The sequence below is a fragment of the Cetorhinus maximus genome, chromosome 10 (assembly GCF_964194155.1).
Source record: "Cetorhinus maximus chromosome 10, sCetMax3.hap1.1, whole genome shotgun sequence".
Taxonomy (NCBI): domain Eukaryota; kingdom Metazoa; phylum Chordata; class Chondrichthyes; order Lamniformes; family Cetorhinidae; genus Cetorhinus; species Cetorhinus maximus.
In genome coordinates this window covers 62,985,001-63,006,224 of record NC_135888.1, presented here as the reverse complement: position 1 = coordinate 63,006,224, position 21,224 = coordinate 62,985,001, and the positions used below count along the sequence as shown (strand labels likewise).

Below are 21,224 nucleotides of genomic sequence, written 5' to 3'. Positions count from 1 at the left end.
CAGTGCTAGCTGTAACCATGGTAACTCCTTTGCGATGAGTGTTCCAAATAAAAGGCAATGGCAGAGATGAGTAACAAAAAAAATGCCCATAATTAGCTTATTTAGCAAATGGAATTAAATTAAATGTGCTTGTACCAGAGCTACATTCAAATAGCCATGGTGCTGCACCTTCTCTGACAAAAGCACACATGGCATCTTGTAAACCCTTGTACACTGTGATGATGCATTGTACAGCTCTATTGGAAACTACTCCATATTATGCATCAATAGCTGATCTGATAATCAAGTACAAGTTTCTCTCTCAAATTTTTAACTGTTCCATTTAGTTATTAAATCATTGAATCAATGTTTATTATATTGGTGAAGATGTGTAGAAATATTTATCTGGTGCGTCTTCAGTCTTGAATAAGTAATGCATTTGACTGCTGTGTTATACCACAACAAAGGATGAAAGGAATTATTGAACTGTTGTTGTTCGAAACATAGGGAGGTACAAATCTCTACGTCTGCCATTGCTGCTGTCCTGTGAGCAATGTGAGATTACTTTGCAACTATTGACCTTCATTTAATGCAGGCGATTGGGCTTCAGTTTTTCCCAAAGGTGACATCTTCCAACTAGATTTGTGAGGGTTTGTTATGAACACTGTCATTGATGATGGATTGGCTAAAGAAGAAAAATGAAGAGCTACTTTCTATCCCTGAGATGGTTTTGTATTTTTTTCAAAAACATGTCAAGAGACACAGCTGCATTTACTGAGGGTGAGAAGGCACACAAAGAGTGATCCACCTCCTTCAAGAATTGACTGGAAAAACTGACCTGGGGTCTTTATGACTTTCTGTTGCCTTGGGACATTCAAGCAGGTCTTGTTTTTCTATACTGCTTATACATGTGGTAAAACATACAGTAAAGTAAGTATTGCTTGAATATGCTATGGTTAACTTCACCTTTAGCATTATTGATTTGGTGTTGCTTTTGATCGCCAAAGAAAGTGATGGATGACAATGCTGCATGCATTTACTTTTCTGTTATCCTGCACTATTTCACAATGGCCCAGGGGCCAGACCTGGGATATAATTTACTTATATATAAAAGCAAAATACTGTAGATGCAGGAAACCTGAAACAAAAACAGAAAATGTTGGAAAAACTTGACCAGGCCTGACAGCATCTGTGGAGAGAGAAACAAAGTTAATGTTTCGAGTCCGTATGGTCCTTCACAGAAGGGTCATAGGGACTTGAAACGTTAACTTTGTTTCTCTCTCCACAGATGCTGACAGACCTGTTGGGTTTTTCCCAGCATTTTCTGTTTTTGTTTATGATTTATTTATGCCTGTTTCTGTTACAGATTGGCAACTTGCCCAATAATTACTTTGGCTTATAAGTGCAGAAATGCAGATTGGTGATGTCCACATGAGAGTGTGCCGTAAAAACATAATACACTGTTGCATGCACTTATTTTACACAGGTACACCTGTTCAATGTGCTGTACAGCAATAGTCGGTCATATAGAGCACCATACAGGCATACCTTTATTAGCACAACTCCGATTTTACAAACCAGGTCAAAAATTTAAATAATAAAGAAAGGACTCATCAGAAATTGTTCCAATTGGAATATCCAAACATGGAAATAGCCAAGTTGTGTTTGATGGGTAAATATATCATGTGGGGGAGACTTTTCTCCCCGTCGGGTGGGCCATTCGGGAGCGGGTGGGCGCGGAGCCGATTGCTGCCCACGATCGGCTCCACACTGCCATTTAAGGCCCACCCAGCATGAAACGTGGCTCCCGAGGACAGCGGGAGTGGATGGGTGGTGGCGGGAATGCAATGACCGCTGGGTCCAATGGCGACCCGGCGGCCTGTTCAAAGACGGCACAGGCAGCCTTGCAAAGGCAGTGCATCATGGCCAGCAGAAGGGCTCCCCAGAGCGCTGCTGGTGAGCAGGCCAGGCAGGAGAGTAGGGCAACGGCGCACTGTGCCCCTCGCTTTTCTGATAAATGCCTAGCTGCCCTCCTGGAGGAGGTGGCAGCACGGGGGGAGGTCCTTGTTCCGAGGAACGGGAGGAGGAGACCCCTCCGCCTAACCAGACGTGCCGGGGAGGAGGTGGCAGACATAGTTAGGTCCCATGACGTGGTGCGATGCACTTGGGTCCAGTGCTGCAAGTGTTTCAACGACTTCTTGCGTTCGGGAAGGGTGTGTACCATGTTGGCAGTGGTCACTTAACACAGCAGGTAGGCTTTCCCCCCTACTACCCCCCCCCCCATATCTGAGTGCACTTACAGCATTGAATCATTCACGGCATGTGTCCCTCACTGGGTGGGCCAGCAGATATTGCCCATGCCTAGTTCACCCTGAGAGGGTAGCGCTGAGATGGGTTCTGCACCTGCAGCATGTGGTAGACTGACACCTAGAGTACTGTTTTGGGGGCAGCCTCGAGGATCTGCACCTAGGAGCAGTGCTGGAATTGCAAAAATGTCAAAGTCAGACTGCTGACATGCTGAGAGGGGAGCTTCCAGGTGGCGGGGCACCAATCCATCTGCTGCCCTTGGTATTCCACATGCTTGTACATCCTTGCTTTGCAAGGTTAGACCGTGTGGTGGCAAATGTGATAGAGGCAGCATGTGGGCAAGGGGTGGGGGGCGGTGGTCAGCGCTGGCTTCTTGGTGTGAGTGTGCGGCAGCTGCGGGGCGATGAATCACTGGAGCCCTGAAATGTCCTACCCTGGCTGGGGTGGCAGGGATGCGATGGGAATCCAGGTACAGGGTGGGCTAATCAATGCCCCTCTCTCCTTTTCAGGAGAAGATCGCACATAACACCTGCTCTTGTAGCCACAGTATTTATATGGCTAGTCCTGTTCAGTTTCTGGTCAATGGAAAGCCCCAGGATATTGATAGTGGGGGATTCAGTGATGGTAATGCCATTGAACATCAAAGAGCAATGGTTGGATTCTCCCTTGTTGGAGATGGTCATTGCCTGACACTTGTGTGGTGCAACTGTTACTTGCCACTTGTCAGCCCAAGCCTGGATATTGTCCAGGTCTTGCTGCATTTGGATATGGACTGCTTCAGTATCTGGGGAGTCGCGAATGGTGTTGAATATCCTCAATTCTGACCTTATGATGGAAGGAAGGTCATTGATGAAGCAGCTGAAGATGGTTGGGCCTAGGACACTACCCTGAGGAACTCCTGCAGTGATGTCTTGGAGCTGAGATGACTGACCTCCAACAACCACAGCCACCTTCCTTTGTGCTAGGCATGACTCCAGCCAGTGAAGAGTTTTCCCCCTGATTCACATTGACTCCAGTTTTGCTAGGGCTCCCTGATGCCACACTCAGTCAAATCAAGGACAGCTTTGATGTGAAGGGCTGTCACTGTCACCTTACCTCGGGAATTCAGCCGTTTTATCCATGTTTGAACCAAGGCTGTAATGAGGTCAGGAGCTGAGTGGCTCTGGCAGAACCCAAACTGGGCATCAGTGAGCAGGTTATTGCTAAGCAAGTGCTGCTTGATAGCACTGTTGATGACCCCTTCCATTACTTTACTGATGATCGAGAGTAGACTAATGGGGTGGTAATTGGCCGAGTTGGATTTGTCCTGCTTTTTGTACAGGACATACCTGGGCAATTTTCCACATAGCCGGGTAGGTGCCAGTGTTGTAACTGTACTGGAACACCTTGGCTTAGGGCGTGGCAAGTTCTGGAGCACAAGTCTTCAGTACTATTGCTGGAATATTGTCAGGGCCCACAGCCTTTGCAGTATCCAGTGTCTTCAGCCGTTTCTTGATACCAGTGGAGTGAATTGGATTGGCTGAAGACTGGCATCTGTGATGCTGGGGACCTCTGGAAGAGGCCGAGATGGATCATCTACTCGGCACTTCTGGCTGAAGGTTGTAGCAAATGCTTCAGCCTTATCTTTTGCACTGATGTGCTGGGCTCCTCCATCATTGAGGATGGGGACATTTGTGGAGCCGCCTCCTTCAGTGAGTTGTTTAATTGTCCACCACCATTCACAATTCGATGTGGCAGGACTGCAGAACTTATATCTGATCTGTTTGCTGTGGGATCGTTTAGCTCTGTCTATCACTTGCTGCTTATGCCGTTTGGCATGCAAATAGTCCTGCGTTAAAGCTTCACCAGGTTGACACCTCATTTTTAGGTATGCCTGGTGCTGCTCCTGGCATGCCCTCCTGCACTCTTCATTGAACCAGAGTTAATCCCCTGCCTTGATGGTAATGGTAGAGTGGAGTATATGCCGGGCCATGAGGTTACAGATTGTTACAAACAAAAAGCTAAAAGCTTTTAAAAACTAAAACCTTGTTAGTCTTTCCACCCCACCCCAACTAGAGCTGTACTTTGAATATCCTGTCTTCCATTCTTAATTAGCACTTTTCTCAGACAAATGTCACCACCTTCGACACCTCTTTGACCCTTTTGTCTGTGACATCTTTTGATTATCTGCTCATCTCCACAATCACCACACCCTCAATGTGTCTCCCCCCCCCCACCTTAAACCAATTTATATTTCTCCCTTCTTCTAACTATGCTTCAGTTCTGCTGAAGGGCCATGAAGGCTCGAAACGTTAACTGATTTCTTCTCCGCCGATGCTGCCAGACCTGCTGAGTTTTTCCAGGTAATTCTGTTCTTGTTTTAGGTTACAGATTGTGTTTGAGTACAATTCTTCTGCTGCTGTTGGCCCACAGTGCCTCATGGATGCCCAGTCTTGAGTTGCTAGATCTGTTCAAAATCTATCCCATTTAGCACGGTGGTAGTGCCTCACAACACGATGGAGGGTATCCACAATGTGAAGGCGGGACTTTGTCTCCACACTGGCTGTGCAGTGGTCACTCCTACTGATACTGTCATGGATAGATGCATCTGTGGCAGGCAGGTTGGTGAGGATGAGGTGAAGTATGTTTTTCCCTCTTGTTGGTTCCCTCACCACCTGCCGCAGACCCAGTCTAGCAGCTATGTCATTTAAGACTCGGCCAGCTCGGTCAGTAGTGGTGCTACCGAGCCACTCTTGGTGATGGACATTGAAGTCCCCCACCCAGAGTACATTCTGCGCTCTTGCCACCCTCCAAGTGATGTTCGACATGGAGGAGCACTGATTCATCAGCTGAGGGAGGGTGGTACGTGGTAATCAGCAGGAGGTTTCCTTGCCCATGTTTGACCTGATACCATGAGACTTCACGAGGCTTCATGGGGTCCGGAGTCGATGTTGAGGACTCCCAGGGCAATTCCCTCCCAACTGTATACCACTCTGCTGTCTCAATTTCTGGTGATAGACTGTCCACCAATATTCATTACAAGCCTACCGACTCCCACAGCTACCTCGACTACAGCTCTTCACACCCTGTTTCCCCTAAGGATTCCATCCCATTCTCTCAGTTCCTTTGCCTCCGTCGCATCTGTTCTGATGATGCCACTTTCCAAAACAGTTCCTCTGACATGTCTTCCTTCTTCCTTAACCGAGGTTTTCCACCCACGGTGGTTGTCAGGGCCCTCAACCGTATTTGGCCCATCTCCCGCGCATCCGCTTTCACTCCTTCCTCTCCCTCCCAGAAACATGATAGGGTCCCCCTTGTCCTCACTTATCTCCCCACCAGCCTCCACATTCAAAGGATCATCCTCCGCCATTTCCGCCAACTCCAGCATGATGCCACCACCAAACACATCTTCCCTTCACCCCCCCCCGTGGCTTTCCGCAGGGATCGTTCCCTCCGGGACACCCTGGTCCACTCCTCCATCACCCCCTACACCTCAACCCCCTCCCACGGCACCTTCCCATGCAACCTCAGAAGGTGCAACACCTATCCCTTTACTTCCCTCCTCCTCACCGTCCAAGAGCCCAAACACTCCTTTCAAGTGAAGCAGCACTTCACTTACATTTCCCTCAATTTAGTCTACTGCATTCACTGCTCCCAATGCGGTCTCCTCTACATTGGAGAGACCAAATGCAGACTTGGTGACCGCTTTGCAGAACACCTTCGGTCTGTCCGCAAGCATGACCCAGACCTCCCTGTCGCTTGTCATTTCAACACACCACCCTGCTCTCATGCCCACATGTCTGTCCTTGGCCTGCTGCAATGTTCCAGTGAAGCTCAACGCAAACTGTAGAAATAGCACCTCATCTTCCGACTAGGCACTCTACAGCCTTCCGGACTTAATATTGAGTTCAACAACTTCAGATCATGAACTCTCTCCTCCTTCCCCACCCCCTTTTCTATCCCCCTTTTTCCAATAATTTATAATTTTAAAAAATATATTTTTCTTTTCCCACCTATTTTTAAATTTATTTCGATCTATCGTTTTATCTCCACCTTTTAGCCCATTTCAATCCCTTTTCCCCACCCCACCCCCACTCGGTCCATCTGTCACTTGCTTGTCCTGCTTTCTACCCTTAATGTCACCATTAGCACATTCCTTAGATAATGTCACCACTGTCAACACCTCTTTGACCTTTTGTCTATGACATCTTTTGGCTATCTCCACCTATCACTGGCCCTCTATCCAGCTTTACCTGTCCCACCCCGCCTCAACCAGCTTATATTTCACCACACTTTTATATTTCTTTAGTTCTGATGAAGAGTCATGCAGACTCGAAACGTTAACTGTGTTCCTCTCTGCAGAAGCTGTCAGGGCTGATGAGTTTTTCCATCTATTTATGTTTTTGTTTCAGCATTAATCACTCCCAGATGAGTTACAGAACTTGATAAATTGCAGCCTGGAAACCTCCTCTTGTCTGTGCCAAAAGCAATCCTGATTTGCCTTGAACTTTAGAAAAGCAAAACACTGTGAAATCTGAAATAAAAAACTGAGAAATCTGGAAATACTCATCAGATCAGGCAGCTTTTGTGGAGAGAGAAACAGAGTTAACATTTCAGGTCGATGTCCCTTCACCAGAACTGGGAACTGTCAGAAATGTAATAGGTTTTGAGCAAGTGAAAGGGGGGAGATTGGTAAGAAGAACAAAAAGATCTCTGATCGTGTGAAGGGCAGGAGAAATTAATTGGCAAAAGGGTGCAAGGCCAAAGTGAGTGGTAATGGGCTAAGTAAACAACAGCAGATGTGTCTCCAGGAGGTGTCAATGGCAGGATCCTGAATAGCGTTCTGAAAGTAAAGAAAGGCAATAACAGACAACCAAGAAAAAAAAAACAAACCTCTGTCCTATGAAGAGAAATTGGGGAAACTGGGCCTGTAATCTCTAGTGTTTCGAAGAATGAGAGGTGATCTCATTGAAACCTACGAAATACTTAAAGGGATAGACAGGGTTGATGCAGGTAAAATGGTTGGGGAGTCTAGAACCAGGGCACACAATTTCAAAATAAGGGGGAAGCCACTTCGGACTGAGTTGAGGAGAATTTTCTTTTTACTCGGAGGGCTGTGAATCCTTGGAATCCTCTACCCCAAAGGGCTGTGGAAGCTCAGTCATTGAGTATGTTTAAAGTAGAGATTGACAAATTTCTAAATACCAATGACATAAAGGGATATGGGAATAATGTGGGAAAAGGCACTGAAGTGGATGATCAGCCATTGTTGTATTGAATGGCAGAGCAAGCTTGGTGGGCTGAATAGCCTACTCCTACTATATTCCTATGCTCCTATTTTTGGGTTGGCAAAATGTAGCCAGTGGAGTAGCACAGTGATAGGGCCTTGCCTATTTACAATTTATATCAATGATCTAGATGAAGGGACTGAGTGTATGGTTGCTAAATTTGCTGATAACACACAGATAGGTAAGAGAGTAAGTTGTGAAGAAGACATGAAGAGTCTGCAAAGGGATATAGATAGGTTAAGTGAATAGACAACTTTTTTTTAGATGCAGTATGACATTGGAAAATGCCAGCACATCCACTTTGGCAGAAAGAATAGAAAAGCAGTATATTATTTAAATGAAGAAAGATAGCAAAACGTTAGTATGCAGGTGCAGCAAGTGACTAGGAAGGCAAATTAGATGTTGCTGTTTATTGCAAGGGGCATGGAATGTAAATGTAGGAAAGTTTTACTCCAGTTGTACAGGGCGGTTGTCACTCCACATCTAGAGTACTGTGTACAGGTTTGGTTTCCTTATTTAAGAAAGGATATAATTGCATTAGAAACAGTGCAAAGAAAGTTCACTTGACTGATTCCTGGGATGAAGGGGTTGTCTTATGAGGAGAGGTTGGACTGGTTGGGCCTGTATATATTGGAGTTTATTAGAATGAGAGGCAATCTTATTGAAAGATATAAGATCCTGAGGGGACTTGACAGGGTGGATGCTGAAAGGATGTTTCCCCTTATGGGAGAGACTAGGGGACACAGTTGAAAAATAAGAGGTCTTCCATTTAAGACGGAGGTGATAAATCTTTCCTTTCAGAGGGTTGTTAGCCTGTGGAATTCGCTTCCCCAGAGGAGGTTGGGTCATTGAATATTTTTAAGACTGAGTTAGATAGATTCTTGACTGACAGGGAGTCAAAGGGTATAGGGGGTAAACAGGAAAGCAGAGGGCACAATCAGACCAGCATGAGCTTATCAAATGGTGGAGAAAGCTCGAAGGACTGAATGCCTACTCTTGCTTCTAATTTGTATGTTGATATGTAAGAATGTTTGTATGTTCAGAGGTTACAATCCAAAATTGTTGAACTCAGTGTTGAATTCAGCAGGCTGTAAATTGTCCAGTCTAAAGATGTGCTGCTCCTTGAGTTTGCATTGAAGTTCAGTGGAATATTGCAGTAGGCCGAGAATTGAAATGTCGGAGTGGGAGAAAGTTGGAGAATTAAAATGACAGGTGACTGGAAGCTCAGGGTCATACTTGCAGGTTGAATGGAAGTGTTCAGCAAAGCTATAGCTCACCCTGCCGATGTAGAGGAGACCACATCATGAACAGGAAATAAAGTATGCTAAATTGAAAGGAAAGCAGCCACTGTTGAACCAGTGTGGCATTTCCATCGTTGGAACCAACCATTTCTATGGCTTCTGATTGCCAATTTGTGGCAAATGATAAATATTTTTGCCACTGTTTTACACCTACTTGATATGCCTAAAACTTATTTTGCTTCAGACTCACACTAGAGAAAGTAGAGTGTGTCATTACATTAAGTTTAGCCTTGATTCAAGTGAAATAACTATGTCAGAGAACCAGTTGAATTTACTGTTACCCAATTTATTCATAAGTGGAATAGCTGATTGTAGAATAAGAGAGATTTTCAATAAGAAATCTGCTCAGCAGAGTAAACTCCACAGATAATTCACAACTTCCACATTCCCTTTGGGGTTATTTTTGGAAAGACTTTGGCTTGATGTTATACTCTCGAGTAGTCTCCTTGTTCAACCATTGCTTGGTAGACCTATGCATTCGTGAAAAAAATGCATTTCTCTATTATAACAGAGAGCATTGTTTCACCTGTCAATCAGAATGAATACTGTACACCTCTGCCTGAAAGTCGACAAGTATCAGACCTTGCCCTGGAAACCACCAATACCCAGATATCTCCAACAAATACAGACCAGACCTGAAGAAGATTAGATTGTGGCCAGGCAGTAACAAAAGACCCATCCTATTCACCCACACAAGGCATTGATCCAACTTACAGGACCCTTGATATGATACCCACCCGGCCAAACCCTAGCATCTGTGGACGAATTATCGAGTGCCAAGCAACACATTGTCCACAGAAAATACAGTCATAGCGACAATCCAAATGTGCTGATGTATTCTCTTTTAAGTACTGTGAGACAAAACTCTACACTGACAGCAGAAATAGATTTGTGTATTCTACCAAGGAAAATTTAAAAAGAGCAAACTTGAAATAAAAGTTGCCTGTACTGATGAAGCAAATGTAAGTTGGACAGGAGTGGACAGCTTGTTCACAATTAAGTTCTAGAAAAAATTGTGTTGTATTAACTTGTTGAGGTAAATTACAATGCAGAATTAAGACTGGTGATAGAGAGGAGGTCAGAGGGAGACTCTGCACTGATATTTACCACCTGTTTGCTTTGCTTTGTGCTTGAAGATGGATGAGATTAAAGCTAAAGATCGAACTATCTTTTCCCTGGAAAAGGAGTTAGAGGTGCAAACAGGTTACACACAGAAACTTCAACTCCAGAAGGAGGCTCTCGATGAGCAACTGTTCCTGGTGAAGGAAGCAGAATGCAACATGGGAGTGAGCAGCCCTAAACGGGAGATCCCGGGCACTGATCGCCCAGGCAGTCCGGTAAGCAGCACACATGCTTAAAGGTTTTGAGTAAGATAACTACTGCTTAGGAAAGAAAAGCTTGTATTTATATAATGCCTTCTCAATATTCTCAGTGCAGTCACCTATTCACACATGCAACAGTGGTTGTGCACGCAACAGGATTCCACAATTATAATGAACTGAATAATGAATTAATCCATTTTTGTTACCAATGGGTGAGGTTGGAATGTTGGCCAGGACAATGGAAAATCTCTTCTTGTGATAAGTACGAGGAAATTTTTAATGTTCACCTGACATGGGACACAGGCCAATGCTTACTCAAACAAGTCCATTCTCATCAATGCAGCCCTCCCACACTACTGGAATGTCAGTCTAGATTATGCGCTCAAATTGTGAAAAAGGGAGAACCTAACTCCCAGCATTTTCAGAACAGTGGGCATGGAGTATCAGGATTTATTTTACTCAGGTGTCCATTAATTCAGTTGTTTAGTACTGTTATCCCTGAGCCACGGATTATGGAATTAAACCTATAATCTAGACTGACAGATCAATGTAGCATGGAAGGACTACTGCTTGTTAGATGTGCCAATTTTTGGATGAGTTTTAAAATGTAACCCTGTTTGCCTACTTAGATAGATGTAAATTTCCTATGGCACGATTCAAAGAAATGCAAGGAGGTTCTTCCTGTGTCCTGCCCTGCAATCCAGCCTCAACAAACGTCACCAAAAATGCATTATGAAGACTTCTATTCATTTGCTGTTTGTTGGGCACAAGTTGCCTGTCAAATTGCATGCATAAGAAAGGAATGAAAGAATTGGAAAAGTCTATTGCAGCGTGGTGGCTGGTCCTAATGATAGATAGCACTTTGAGAGTAACCCATTAGTTGTAATGTGCTTGAAGATTTAAAAGGTACCATATACATGCAAGTTCTTTCTTCCACCAGAATTGAAGGCGTATCAAGTATGCATTATTCATGATTTTGCGATTTCCCAATAATGTTTTTTCTAAAAGATTTACTTCCAAATATCTGTTTCTTTTTAGCCCAGATGAAACAAATATCTAGTCAAGTGAAAGATTTAATACAGAAACCAGCCAAGAGACTCCTGCAATATATGAAGAAGCAGCATTCATTCCCGAAGTTGTGTTAGCAAGTCGTTGCTGCATATTGGCACTTCTTTTATAGGTTCCTCAACTTTACATTTAGAAAATTCATTAGATCCTATCTAGATAACACCAAATTTGCTATACCAGAGTTTGGTGTTTGCACTACACGATTAATTCCATGATGTGACTTATTGACTTTTCCCTCCTCGGCAAGTAGGACAATCAAATATTTTCTTTTTGGATTGACACAGAGATTCCATAGACTGAGTTTGTCCATGTTTAGAGCATATCAATTCTAAATTAAGCACATCGTTTGCTTAACTATATATAGCGTGGACAACATAGAGCAAAAAAAAATCAAAGCTTGTTTTCATTTTTTGATAAATTTTCCATTTTGTTTTTTGCATTTAGTTGCTGTTCTAGATTCAGATGAATTGAATGAACAGTAACCAGTCATGAGTGAGCAGAAAAGTTGTTATTATCAGCACTCCCTGAACTGCAGTCACTGCTCATCCGCATTGCACAATGTTATTATCATATTACATTCCGCACGCAGGACCTACGGAGAAACCAGCGCAAGATTGCAGACCTTAACTCAATAATTCGGAAACTAGAGGACAGAAATACATTGCTGGTAGATGAAAGGAATGAATTGGTAAGTGATTTAAGTGACCCAAGGTAAACCTCTGCCGTTGGACATGAGATAAAATTTCTCCAACCCCTTATTAATGGATGAAAAAGTACTATCTGGAGTACTTCTTGCTCAAATAACCTCCCTGGAACAGTTCATTTGTGTAGAATGTCATTTTTCTTAATAACATGGAAGTTGTCAATCAGGGTGACTGCCCTGTGCTAGCTGCTTTGGTCAGTTTGAATATTGCTGGTCACCTCCATTTCAAATGATGAGGTGTTAGGGGAAGCAGATTTAAACCATCCTGAGGGCTGCAGCAGAGCCACCTAACTCTGGGAAACTATCCTGTGGGCTGATGACTCTCAGTCTTCCCAGGTCTTTTCTTTCCCTTTAAGTAATTTGCCAGGTTGTCTCATACTGTAACTCCTATATTAGCCTCAGTGAGATTGGTAATTCATATGCCAGTTTCACTAGTTTGTGGTACCTTTCCTGGTTGAAAATGTAATCGTATGTTTGGTTAATTTATTGAGTTTCGGGTCTGGATGAAGATTTTGAGCCGAAGATTAGGGATGAAATTTGAAATGCGGGGAGAGACTTCCCATGAATGATGAAGCATTTGGCCTGAAATTGTGGACTGGGGATTTCTAGTCGAGGAACTCTACTGGAGAATCATTTTTCTGATCTCATTTAAAGCTCTTCCCTTGGGGACAACTAAAGATCATTACCCACCCCCATCTCTCTTTTATTGAAAACTATTGATATTTTCTCCCTTCACTATTGAAATATAACAATACAGAACATAAAACTATCAAAATGCAATTTAAAATTGAAGGGAACATTTGCCAATGTTTCCAACATTGTATTCTATTGAAACAGTACTTTCGGATTAAATTCAGGCATAACATTTTTTGGGTGAAATTTTGTGGAGGGGATGGAGGGACGGTAGTCTCAGTCCCCAACTGGAGAATCGGTGAGAGCCTTGTGTCCTTTTTAATGTTGGATTCATTTCCAGGTTATACCGCATCAATTAACGGCCACTTAAGGCCTTCGCTGGTATTAACCCAGTGTTGGGCGGGCGCGTACCTTGCAGGGAGCATGACAAACCAACTCTGGTGTCGCTGCTTGCACAGTCCCGGAGGGTGGAGGGACCCTTATTCAAAGGCACTCAGTGGCTGACCTAGGGACTGGTATCAGGAAAGGGGGTAGGCTTGCCGAGACCCATCCCCTGCCCTTGCTGCTGAGTCCCCTGCCCCACGGCCCCCACCCCGCAACCGCCCCTCCCACCAGCACCCACTTGTTCCTGGGTCCCTCTTCAATCCGAGGCCTCGGGCGGGTGTCATTCCGGCAACAGCTCTGTTATCATCATTGTGGGTCTTAGGTGGGGTTGTTTGTGGCCTGCATTTACAGATATTGCTGGAGGGAATACTCTTAGTAAATTCTACGTTTTATTTAACGTAATACTAACAATGTACAATACAGACTTCGCATGAGGCTGAACGTAGAACTATCACTCTCCATGCTCTCTTGTTATGTTTAACCTACAGCACCGATGATATAGACTCTATATTTACAAATTTAACATTAACCCTTTGCACTGCAGCAGCAACCGCCTTCCCAATGGTGCTGCTGTTCAATAGAACTCCCAGCCTCTGATTGGCTGACAGATCTCAACAGGTTGGACTTCTCTGCCCCTGCCCCCCTCCAAAGTTCTTGTTCCCGGGGTAATGCCTGCTGTTGGCCTGTCAATTGTCTTATTGCTACAACATGCGGCGGGCCTGCCCATAAAAAGGACACAAGGCTCTCACTGGCTCTCCAGCCGGCAATTGAGACCACCACCCCCCATTGCCTCCACAAATTTCCATCCAAACGTTTTACGTCCAAATTTAATCTGAAAGTACTGTTTCAATAGAATGCAATATTGGAAACATTTCCAACTGTTCCCTTCAGTTTTAAATTACATTTTGATAGTTTTATGTTCTCTATTGTTATATCTCAATAGTGGAGAGAGAAAATATCAATAGTTTTCAATAAAAGGAAGGTGGGGTAGGCGATGATCTTTGGTTGTCCCTGAGGGAGGAGCTTGAAATAAGAAGATCAGAAAAATCATTTTCCAGCAGAAGATGGAATTCCTTGATGTACCTTCTGGACTCATATTTTTCATGATAAATCAAATATCTGACCATCTGAAGGTTTTTCCCATTTGGTCCACAAGAGATTCCAAGATTAATTGGTTGGGTGGTCTAGGCAATCAGCCACAGGTTATTCCTGACTAAACCATTTGAAATGTGTGCAACAGACCACACCAACTCATAAATCTCAGGTCACCTCAATTCTGAACGTTTTCAAGCTCTGTCCCACATGGCTCCATGAGGTGAAAATAAGTTCATGGCTGGCTCTACGGTGATGTTTGACCATTTTCCCCACAGTGGAAAATAAAACATCCCCAAAAATTTTGACCATGTAGTGGACCTTGTGAACAAGATCTCAATTAAGCACGAAGTTCAGTTTAGCTTAAAATACAAACCCAAAGATTATTCAGTTACTTCCAGTGTTCTTAACATTTCACACGGAAGAAGAGATTTGAAATTGGATTACAGAATATTGGCTGAATTTGAACAATCTTTATAACATTATTATTGACTGAATGGACCCAAGAGGTTTACTAGTTGACAACATTGAACACTGAGAAATGTGTAATGCCTGAGGCCACCAAACAGTTGTGTGACATGTTGGTAAGGAGACAGAAGGTCAAACGAAATTAATTTTGAACTTGTGTTTCCAGCTGAAGCGAATTCGTGAAGCCGAGAAACAATATAAACCCCTGCTGGAGAAGAACAAGTGCCTGTCTAAGAGAAACGATGATTTAACTCAGTCTTTGCAACGCATGGAGGAGAAACTCAAAGTACTCACCAGAGAAAATGCAGAAATGGTAATTTCCAAGTATGGCACACTTTTGTTTCTTCAAATCCCTTGTGTAAAATGAAACCCGGCTTTACAAGGTTATCCCCATTACCTTCTGCTTAGATTTGTTTAGAGTTATTGAAATCAGAATCCAGCTTTTCATAAAGTCACCAAATGGACCCTGAAGTTATTTCAGATGGGTCTTGGTCAGGTGTGTGACTAGAAGAGTTAGAAAATCACTACGGACATGGGAACTAGAATTTAATTACTGGGCCTCATTTACATTCTGTTGTTCAACTGCCCACTCATTGAAGTTGCAAGAAGCAGTGGAAACTACATGGCCTGAAGGCGCAAGATTGACTCCTGGAAACAGCTTTCAGGGAGCTTGTTTTTGGGAAGAGGAAAGTCTGTGGAAGAAGAGGCCTAAACTTGTGTGCCTGGGAGGAAACACAGTCCAGCTCCTCCTGGTGCCACAGGGAAAGAAAATTATTTGGGTAGGATTTTCTGGCCCAGCCCGCCTCTGGGATCATCCAGTCCTGCCGAAAGTCAATGGACTTTTGGCTGGGTTGCCAAATCTCTCTCAGCCATGGCAGGTCCTGCCATGACGAGGCCGGAAAATCCCAGCCTTACTTTCTACAGCCTCTCTGGAGGCCAGATCCTCTCCAATGGTTATTTCTCCCTGTCTGGGGTGGGGGGTGGGGAATGGATGGGCTGATGTTGTCCAGAGGGGATAGGGGTTGCTGACCCTGTCTGAGGGTGGGCTGACCCTGTTCAGGATGGGGGCGGGTTGACCCTGTCAAGAGGGGATGGGGAGGGGTGCTGATACTGTTAGGAAGGGGTGGGGGGGACAGGGCTGACCCTGTTGGACATGGACAGTGTCCCTGAAATTGTCCTGGTTTTGGGGTGTGTGAGTTGATCCTGTCTGGCAGGGACCTGATCCTCTCTGTGGATTGAGCTTCTTTAGGAAGCCTTGTCCTCTCAGGGGCAGGTTGTTTCCAGGGAGTGTGGAAAGGTGGGATTCATCATCTTCAGGGGCTGATCTTCTCTTGATCACTTAGGAAGACTGCAATAACTTCCCTGCTCAGGTCTGAATTAAAATTTCAGTAAAGTCCATACTACATCACAGAAGCTGCCATGCATAAAGGAGGACCCCACCTGCTTTGGGATGGTGCCCAGAGCAGGTTAAACTTATGAGGGCACCATTGACTACACACATGTAGCTCTTCACATCTCCCCTATTCATGGGGATGGGTTATATGGAATTTTAAGAGCTACCATGCTAGAAACGTGCAGTTAGTGTGCAACCAAACCCAGACCTTCATCTCAGTGAATGCCCAATATGCTGGCAGCAGCCATAATGCTTTGATTCTGCTCTATCCATCATCTTTGGACCCTTAATAAGACCCAGAGGCTGGCTGCTTGTGAACAAGGGCTATCTTCTCTACAGGTGGCTAATGACCCCCGCTTCCACCATATGAGCAGAGCAGGCATATAATGAAAGCCAGAGAGTCATGCAGAACATTATGGAACAGGCAGTTGGTCTCCTGAAGCAGTGCTTCTACTGTCAGTGCTGCTGGGAGGGATCTTTGCAGTACAGTCCAAAGAGGGCTTCACAGTTTGTGGTAGTCAGCTGCACACTCCACAACCTAGCAGTTATGAAGAGGCGGCCATTATCTCCTGGCATCTGGAGGCTACCTCAGGAGGAGGGGAAGGAAGAGGAGGAGGCAGGGAGCAGGCAACATGAACCCCACGGTTTCTTAAAGTAATATCCAGCCTGGGTGGAATACAAGTAGTCATGATGATGCACTGCAGTCTGAAATTACATTCTGATTGTTGCCCAAGCTATACAGCATTGCCACTTCCCCCCAAGCAAGGAAAAGCTAGCTTCCCAAAGGATCACATATAACTGCCTTTTTTTTTTACTAGTGCCTTTTAAATTTTTCTCTCCTTCTGTAGAAAGAGAAAATCAGTTGTCATCCACCTCTGAAGAAATTACGCTCCTTAAATGATCTTGACCAAGCTCATGAAGAACAGGAAGTAGAATTTTTAAAGCTTCAAGTTCTTGAACAGCAGAACATCATTGATGACTTGACTAGGGTGAGTTCCCTGAATCTCTCTGTTACTCGTTACTTGGGTCTTGTGATATTATTATACCCTGCCATCATTTCTTTATTGCTGAGAGCATCCACCCACCAATGTAGAATAAGCACCCTCAGTTTTCTTCCTGGCGTTGTTGGTTGCCACATCTCTGCCTCTGCAGCTTGCGTACACCAGTGCCCAAATTTCGTTAGCCACTTAATCATGACTCAGCAGTGATGCAAATTTCCATTGCTTCAGAAAACACTCAGGCCCTCAGCCAGCATCTCCCCCCCTGGCACAGTCCAGGTTGAGGACATAGAGCAGTGCACCGAATCAGCATCTTCCCACTCTGTATGCAGAAAAACTATTGTTTCAAGCGATGAATAACATATTTAAAGAAGCTGTGGTATACATTTCATACACATTGAGTTGATTCTAGTAAAGAAATGTAATCAAAGGACACTTATTAATCTTTGTAATAAATATTTTCAATGACACAAAAATCTTGAAGGGATTCTCTTTCTATGTACTTGCTGTGTAAACATGAGCACAGAGCACTCCCCAGTGATTATTTAATAGAATAAAGGGAAATGTTATTGCTTTATTCTGGTATTAATGCTTGAAATGTCATTGTGTGAAGAATAATATGTGGATGCTTAATATATTCCTGTGACATTTCTTGACCTACTATTTTAATGGATACATTAAGCTGTTTATTTTAAAGTAGTTAATGTTTCAGTTAAAACTATAGATGAAGGAATTTCATTTGAATGCATTAAACCTTCATATGTTTATCTTCACACAACACAATTGCCTTTCTTGAGTGAAATATAAACACTGTTCTAATGTCTAAATTAATTAAATTAAATTAAAATTAAATTAAATTAAAATCCCAGCATTTAAACATTCCAATATTCCAATGTTCCAACAACAACTTGACAGGGTGGATGCTGAAAGGATGTTTCCCCTTGTGGGAGAGACTAGAACTAGGGGACACAGTTTAAAAATAAAGGGTCTCCCACTTAAGACAGAGATGAAAAGAAATGTTTTCTTTCAGAAGGTCATGAGTCCTTGCAACTCTCTTCCCTGGAGAGTGGCAGAGGCCAGGTCATTGAATATTTTTAAGGGTTAGGTGGATAGATTCTTGACTAACAAGGGACTCGAGGGTTGTCGGGGGTTGGTGGAATGTGGAGTTGAGGCCACAGTCACATCAGCCAGGATCATGTTGAATGGCAGAGCAAGCTGGAGAGGCCGAATGGCTACTCCTGCTCCTAATTCATACGTTCGTATATTAAAGCTTCTACTACTACGCCTGCACCTGACGTGACTTCTGGGTCTCTTGATGGAATTGTCAGTGTTGTATCCAATATTTCTGCCCAAATATGAAAGCAAACGATGGACTGCCATCTTGCAGTGTGCTTTGCAATATTTGTACCCAAGCAATGCTGGGCATGGGGAAATTTGGCAGACAAGGAGGACGTTAACATTAAACCTTCAGAACAGGAATTTTCAAAACTCAGAAGTTAGTACTTTTTTTTCCCCCGCACTCAGCCATCCGCAGCAGCCCTATAGTAAATTCAGCTACCTCCCCCACCTCCCGAACCCCAACCTGAGGCACGTACGTGAGCAGCATCACCCTCACTATATAAATGATTCTAATCTTCAGAAATAGGCAGTTAGGGTCAAGGGATCCAGATATGAGATAGGTGGAAGTTCTGCGGTATTTTGAATGGTAAAAATAGCTTTTCTATTTCAAGGGAAGGACTGCATGCACTGATTCGAGGAAAGGGATGCAGGACTCTTTGCAGTGTAGTGGGGCTGTGACCAAGAGTAAAAGTGCTGTATGTTATTATGAAAACAGAACGGACCTTTGTATTAAGTGGGAATCAATATTGTGGAGCAATTAGGAAGATTACTGAAGGCATGTATATTTTTGACATCTTTTAAAATTTGGCCGACTTGAAAATTCAGTGGAAATTAATTAGATTTGCACCTTCAGGCTTAGTCACTGCAGAGCTAGCCAGCATCCTGAGCAGCCCTAAATGCAGTGATGGATAAAAGGCAGAAATGTATTTTTGCTAATATGTTGTGCAACATTTGAATAGGCCGTGCATGTGCGTATAGGCTTTGTAAATCATTTTATTTCTGTACAAACAGAACATTGTATTGTATATGGAATCCACTGCATGACAAATGAATTGTCCAAACTGGGAGGAGTTCCCATGTGATGAAACTATCGATTTATTTTTTTTAATTAAATGACGCAGTCATTTCAGAGGGGTTTTCTGTAACACACCCAATTTCAACTTTGTGAATCTCCCTATTTTTAGGATCGAGAACGACTGCTTCGTCGCAAGAGACACAAACGAAGTTCAAAGCATATGAAGGTAATTGATACTGGGTGGCACAGAGATAAGGGTGATTTTTATACCCATTTAAAATTCCTGAAGCTTGTTATACTGGCTTGTTTAAGGGACGCCCCCACCCAGCCCCAAGGCACCAGAGACTAGACCAGCTGCCTAAACATGGCCTCCTGGTGGCAGGCTGCGTGGACGGCAGGCAGTGCTCCAGACAGATTTTGAAACTGTTTCTTGCCTGTCTGGCCACAGGCTGCCCTGTGGAGGGGCACCCCCGACAATGGTGGCCTGGTTGCTTGAGCCCACTTTTTAATTTAAAAGTTTAAAAAGTTGCAGAGAGGACACCTGAAGATGGAGACACCTACTAAACTAACAGTCTACAGCTCCTTCCATGCTGGCAGGCCTACTATTGGTCCTCCAGCTGTGAGAGCCTGATCGCCAGCCTTAGCTGAATGGCAGGCGAATCTACCCTCCGGCCTGTAATTGGCTAGTTCGGGGAAAATCACTGCCAGGTGGCTGTTTCACATGCAGTGGAGGCTTGTGACCCCAGTTTGACCTGGGCTCTGGTCCAAAACTCAAAACCCTGCCCTAGATCTCCCCAATATACACATCAGATTTGTGTGGACAAATCTTATGTGGCGTCTCATCTGCAAGGAGCTGCTGCTGCTTGTAGCTACTCCTACTGGGAGATCTGCTGTCACGACATGTCACACTCATCTGTTTTGCACCATCCTCACACACCCACTGTAGCTCATCTGCAACCACACTGTGACATCCATCACCCAGCTATGCCAGGAGCACATATAGAGATATCCAGCATTGATAGCCCGAGAATTGAGAACTTACACACGGCGTAATATTATTGCAGTATGGCAGTCAGTGGGTGAGGGCCCACCCAATTACAAAGTATCCTTTAATTTTTTTTAATGAATGGAGATGTGACATAGACTCCCAACCATAACTTTGTTGAAGCTTATTAAGTCGAGTACTTTTAAGTAACAACAGAAAAAGCATCTGAAGGAAACTATTCACCTATGAAAACATAGGCCCAGATCACCAGATAGTTGGAGACCAGACATACCCCACAAGATGCGCCAGGGACCCTCAGAAGTCCCAATGTAAGGACTTTTTGGGAATTGCCAGGGAAGTCTGAACTTCGATGGGCAATTTCCCTGCTCCCTGGGACCCTCAAAAAAAAAAGTCTCCAACCCTTAGTTAGAGTTGGAGACCTTGGACAATTCCAACTTACTTACCTGGACCTAGGAAATGTTAGCCAGGAAAATCATAATCTAACTCCTGGGTAACTATAATCACTCACACTGACTTCTCCCTTGAACCCCTCTCTTTTACACCCCATGCCACCCCCCAACCCAAATTAACTAGCCCCCATCATCCGACTCCCCCCGCAACCCGACCAGACTACTCCCGATCCACCTATTCCCTCACTCACTTGCCATCCTACCACCTCACCATTTGCCAACCTGCTCAGCTGCCACCTCTATTTGTTAACCTATCACCTCATCCATCTGTCACCCTGTCACTCACCTGCCTGCTACTCTACCCACCTACCACCCTACCCTCTTAATCACACATCTCACCTATCATACCCCTTTACCCACCCTATCCCTATACCCACTTACCTTACCCACCCTTAAATGGAAACAAAATACTGCAGATGCTGGAGATCTGAAATAAAAACAGAAAGTGCTTGCTGGAAAAACTCAGCAGGTCTGGCAGTATCTGCAGAGAGAGAAACAGAGTTAACTTTTCGAGTCCGATATGACTCTTCTTCGGAGCTGAAGGGAGGCAGAAATGTGATGGACTTTATGCTGTTGATAAAGGGGGGAGGGTCAGGTGGAGCAAAAAAGGTAGGTCAAGGATAGGTTAGAGGGCAGGGGAGATTAAATTACAAAGATGTCATGGAACAAAAGGCAAAGCTAGTGGGAATGGTAATAGTAAAGGAACAAATTATTGATTCA

General features: G+C 44.1%; 1 protein-coding gene and 1 long non-coding RNA gene across 2 annotated transcripts in view; one reads left to right on the top strand and one right to left on the bottom strand.

The window, feature by feature from the left end:
- Window positions 1–21,224, top strand: part of LOC144685729 (janus kinase and microtubule-interacting protein 2-like) — a 286,964-nt gene that overhangs the window by 159,309 nt on the left and 106,431 nt on the right. The window contains exons 6-10 of the mRNA XM_078550555.1: window positions 9,991–10,191; window positions 11,834–11,932; window positions 14,691–14,837; window positions 16,766–16,906; window positions 19,219–19,275. Coding sequence (XP_078406681.1) covers window positions 9,991–10,191; window positions 11,834–11,932; window positions 14,691–14,837; window positions 16,766–16,906; window positions 19,219–19,275 — 645 coding nt within the window. The remainder of the gene's footprint in view (window positions 1–9,990; window positions 10,192–11,833; window positions 11,933–14,690; window positions 14,838–16,765; window positions 16,907–19,218; window positions 19,276–21,224) is intronic.
- LOC144685730 (uncharacterized) overlaps window positions 1–21,224 on the bottom strand; it is a 66,215-nt gene that overhangs the window by 10,835 nt on the left and 34,156 nt on the right. The gene's annotated exons all lie outside the window — the stretch shown is intronic.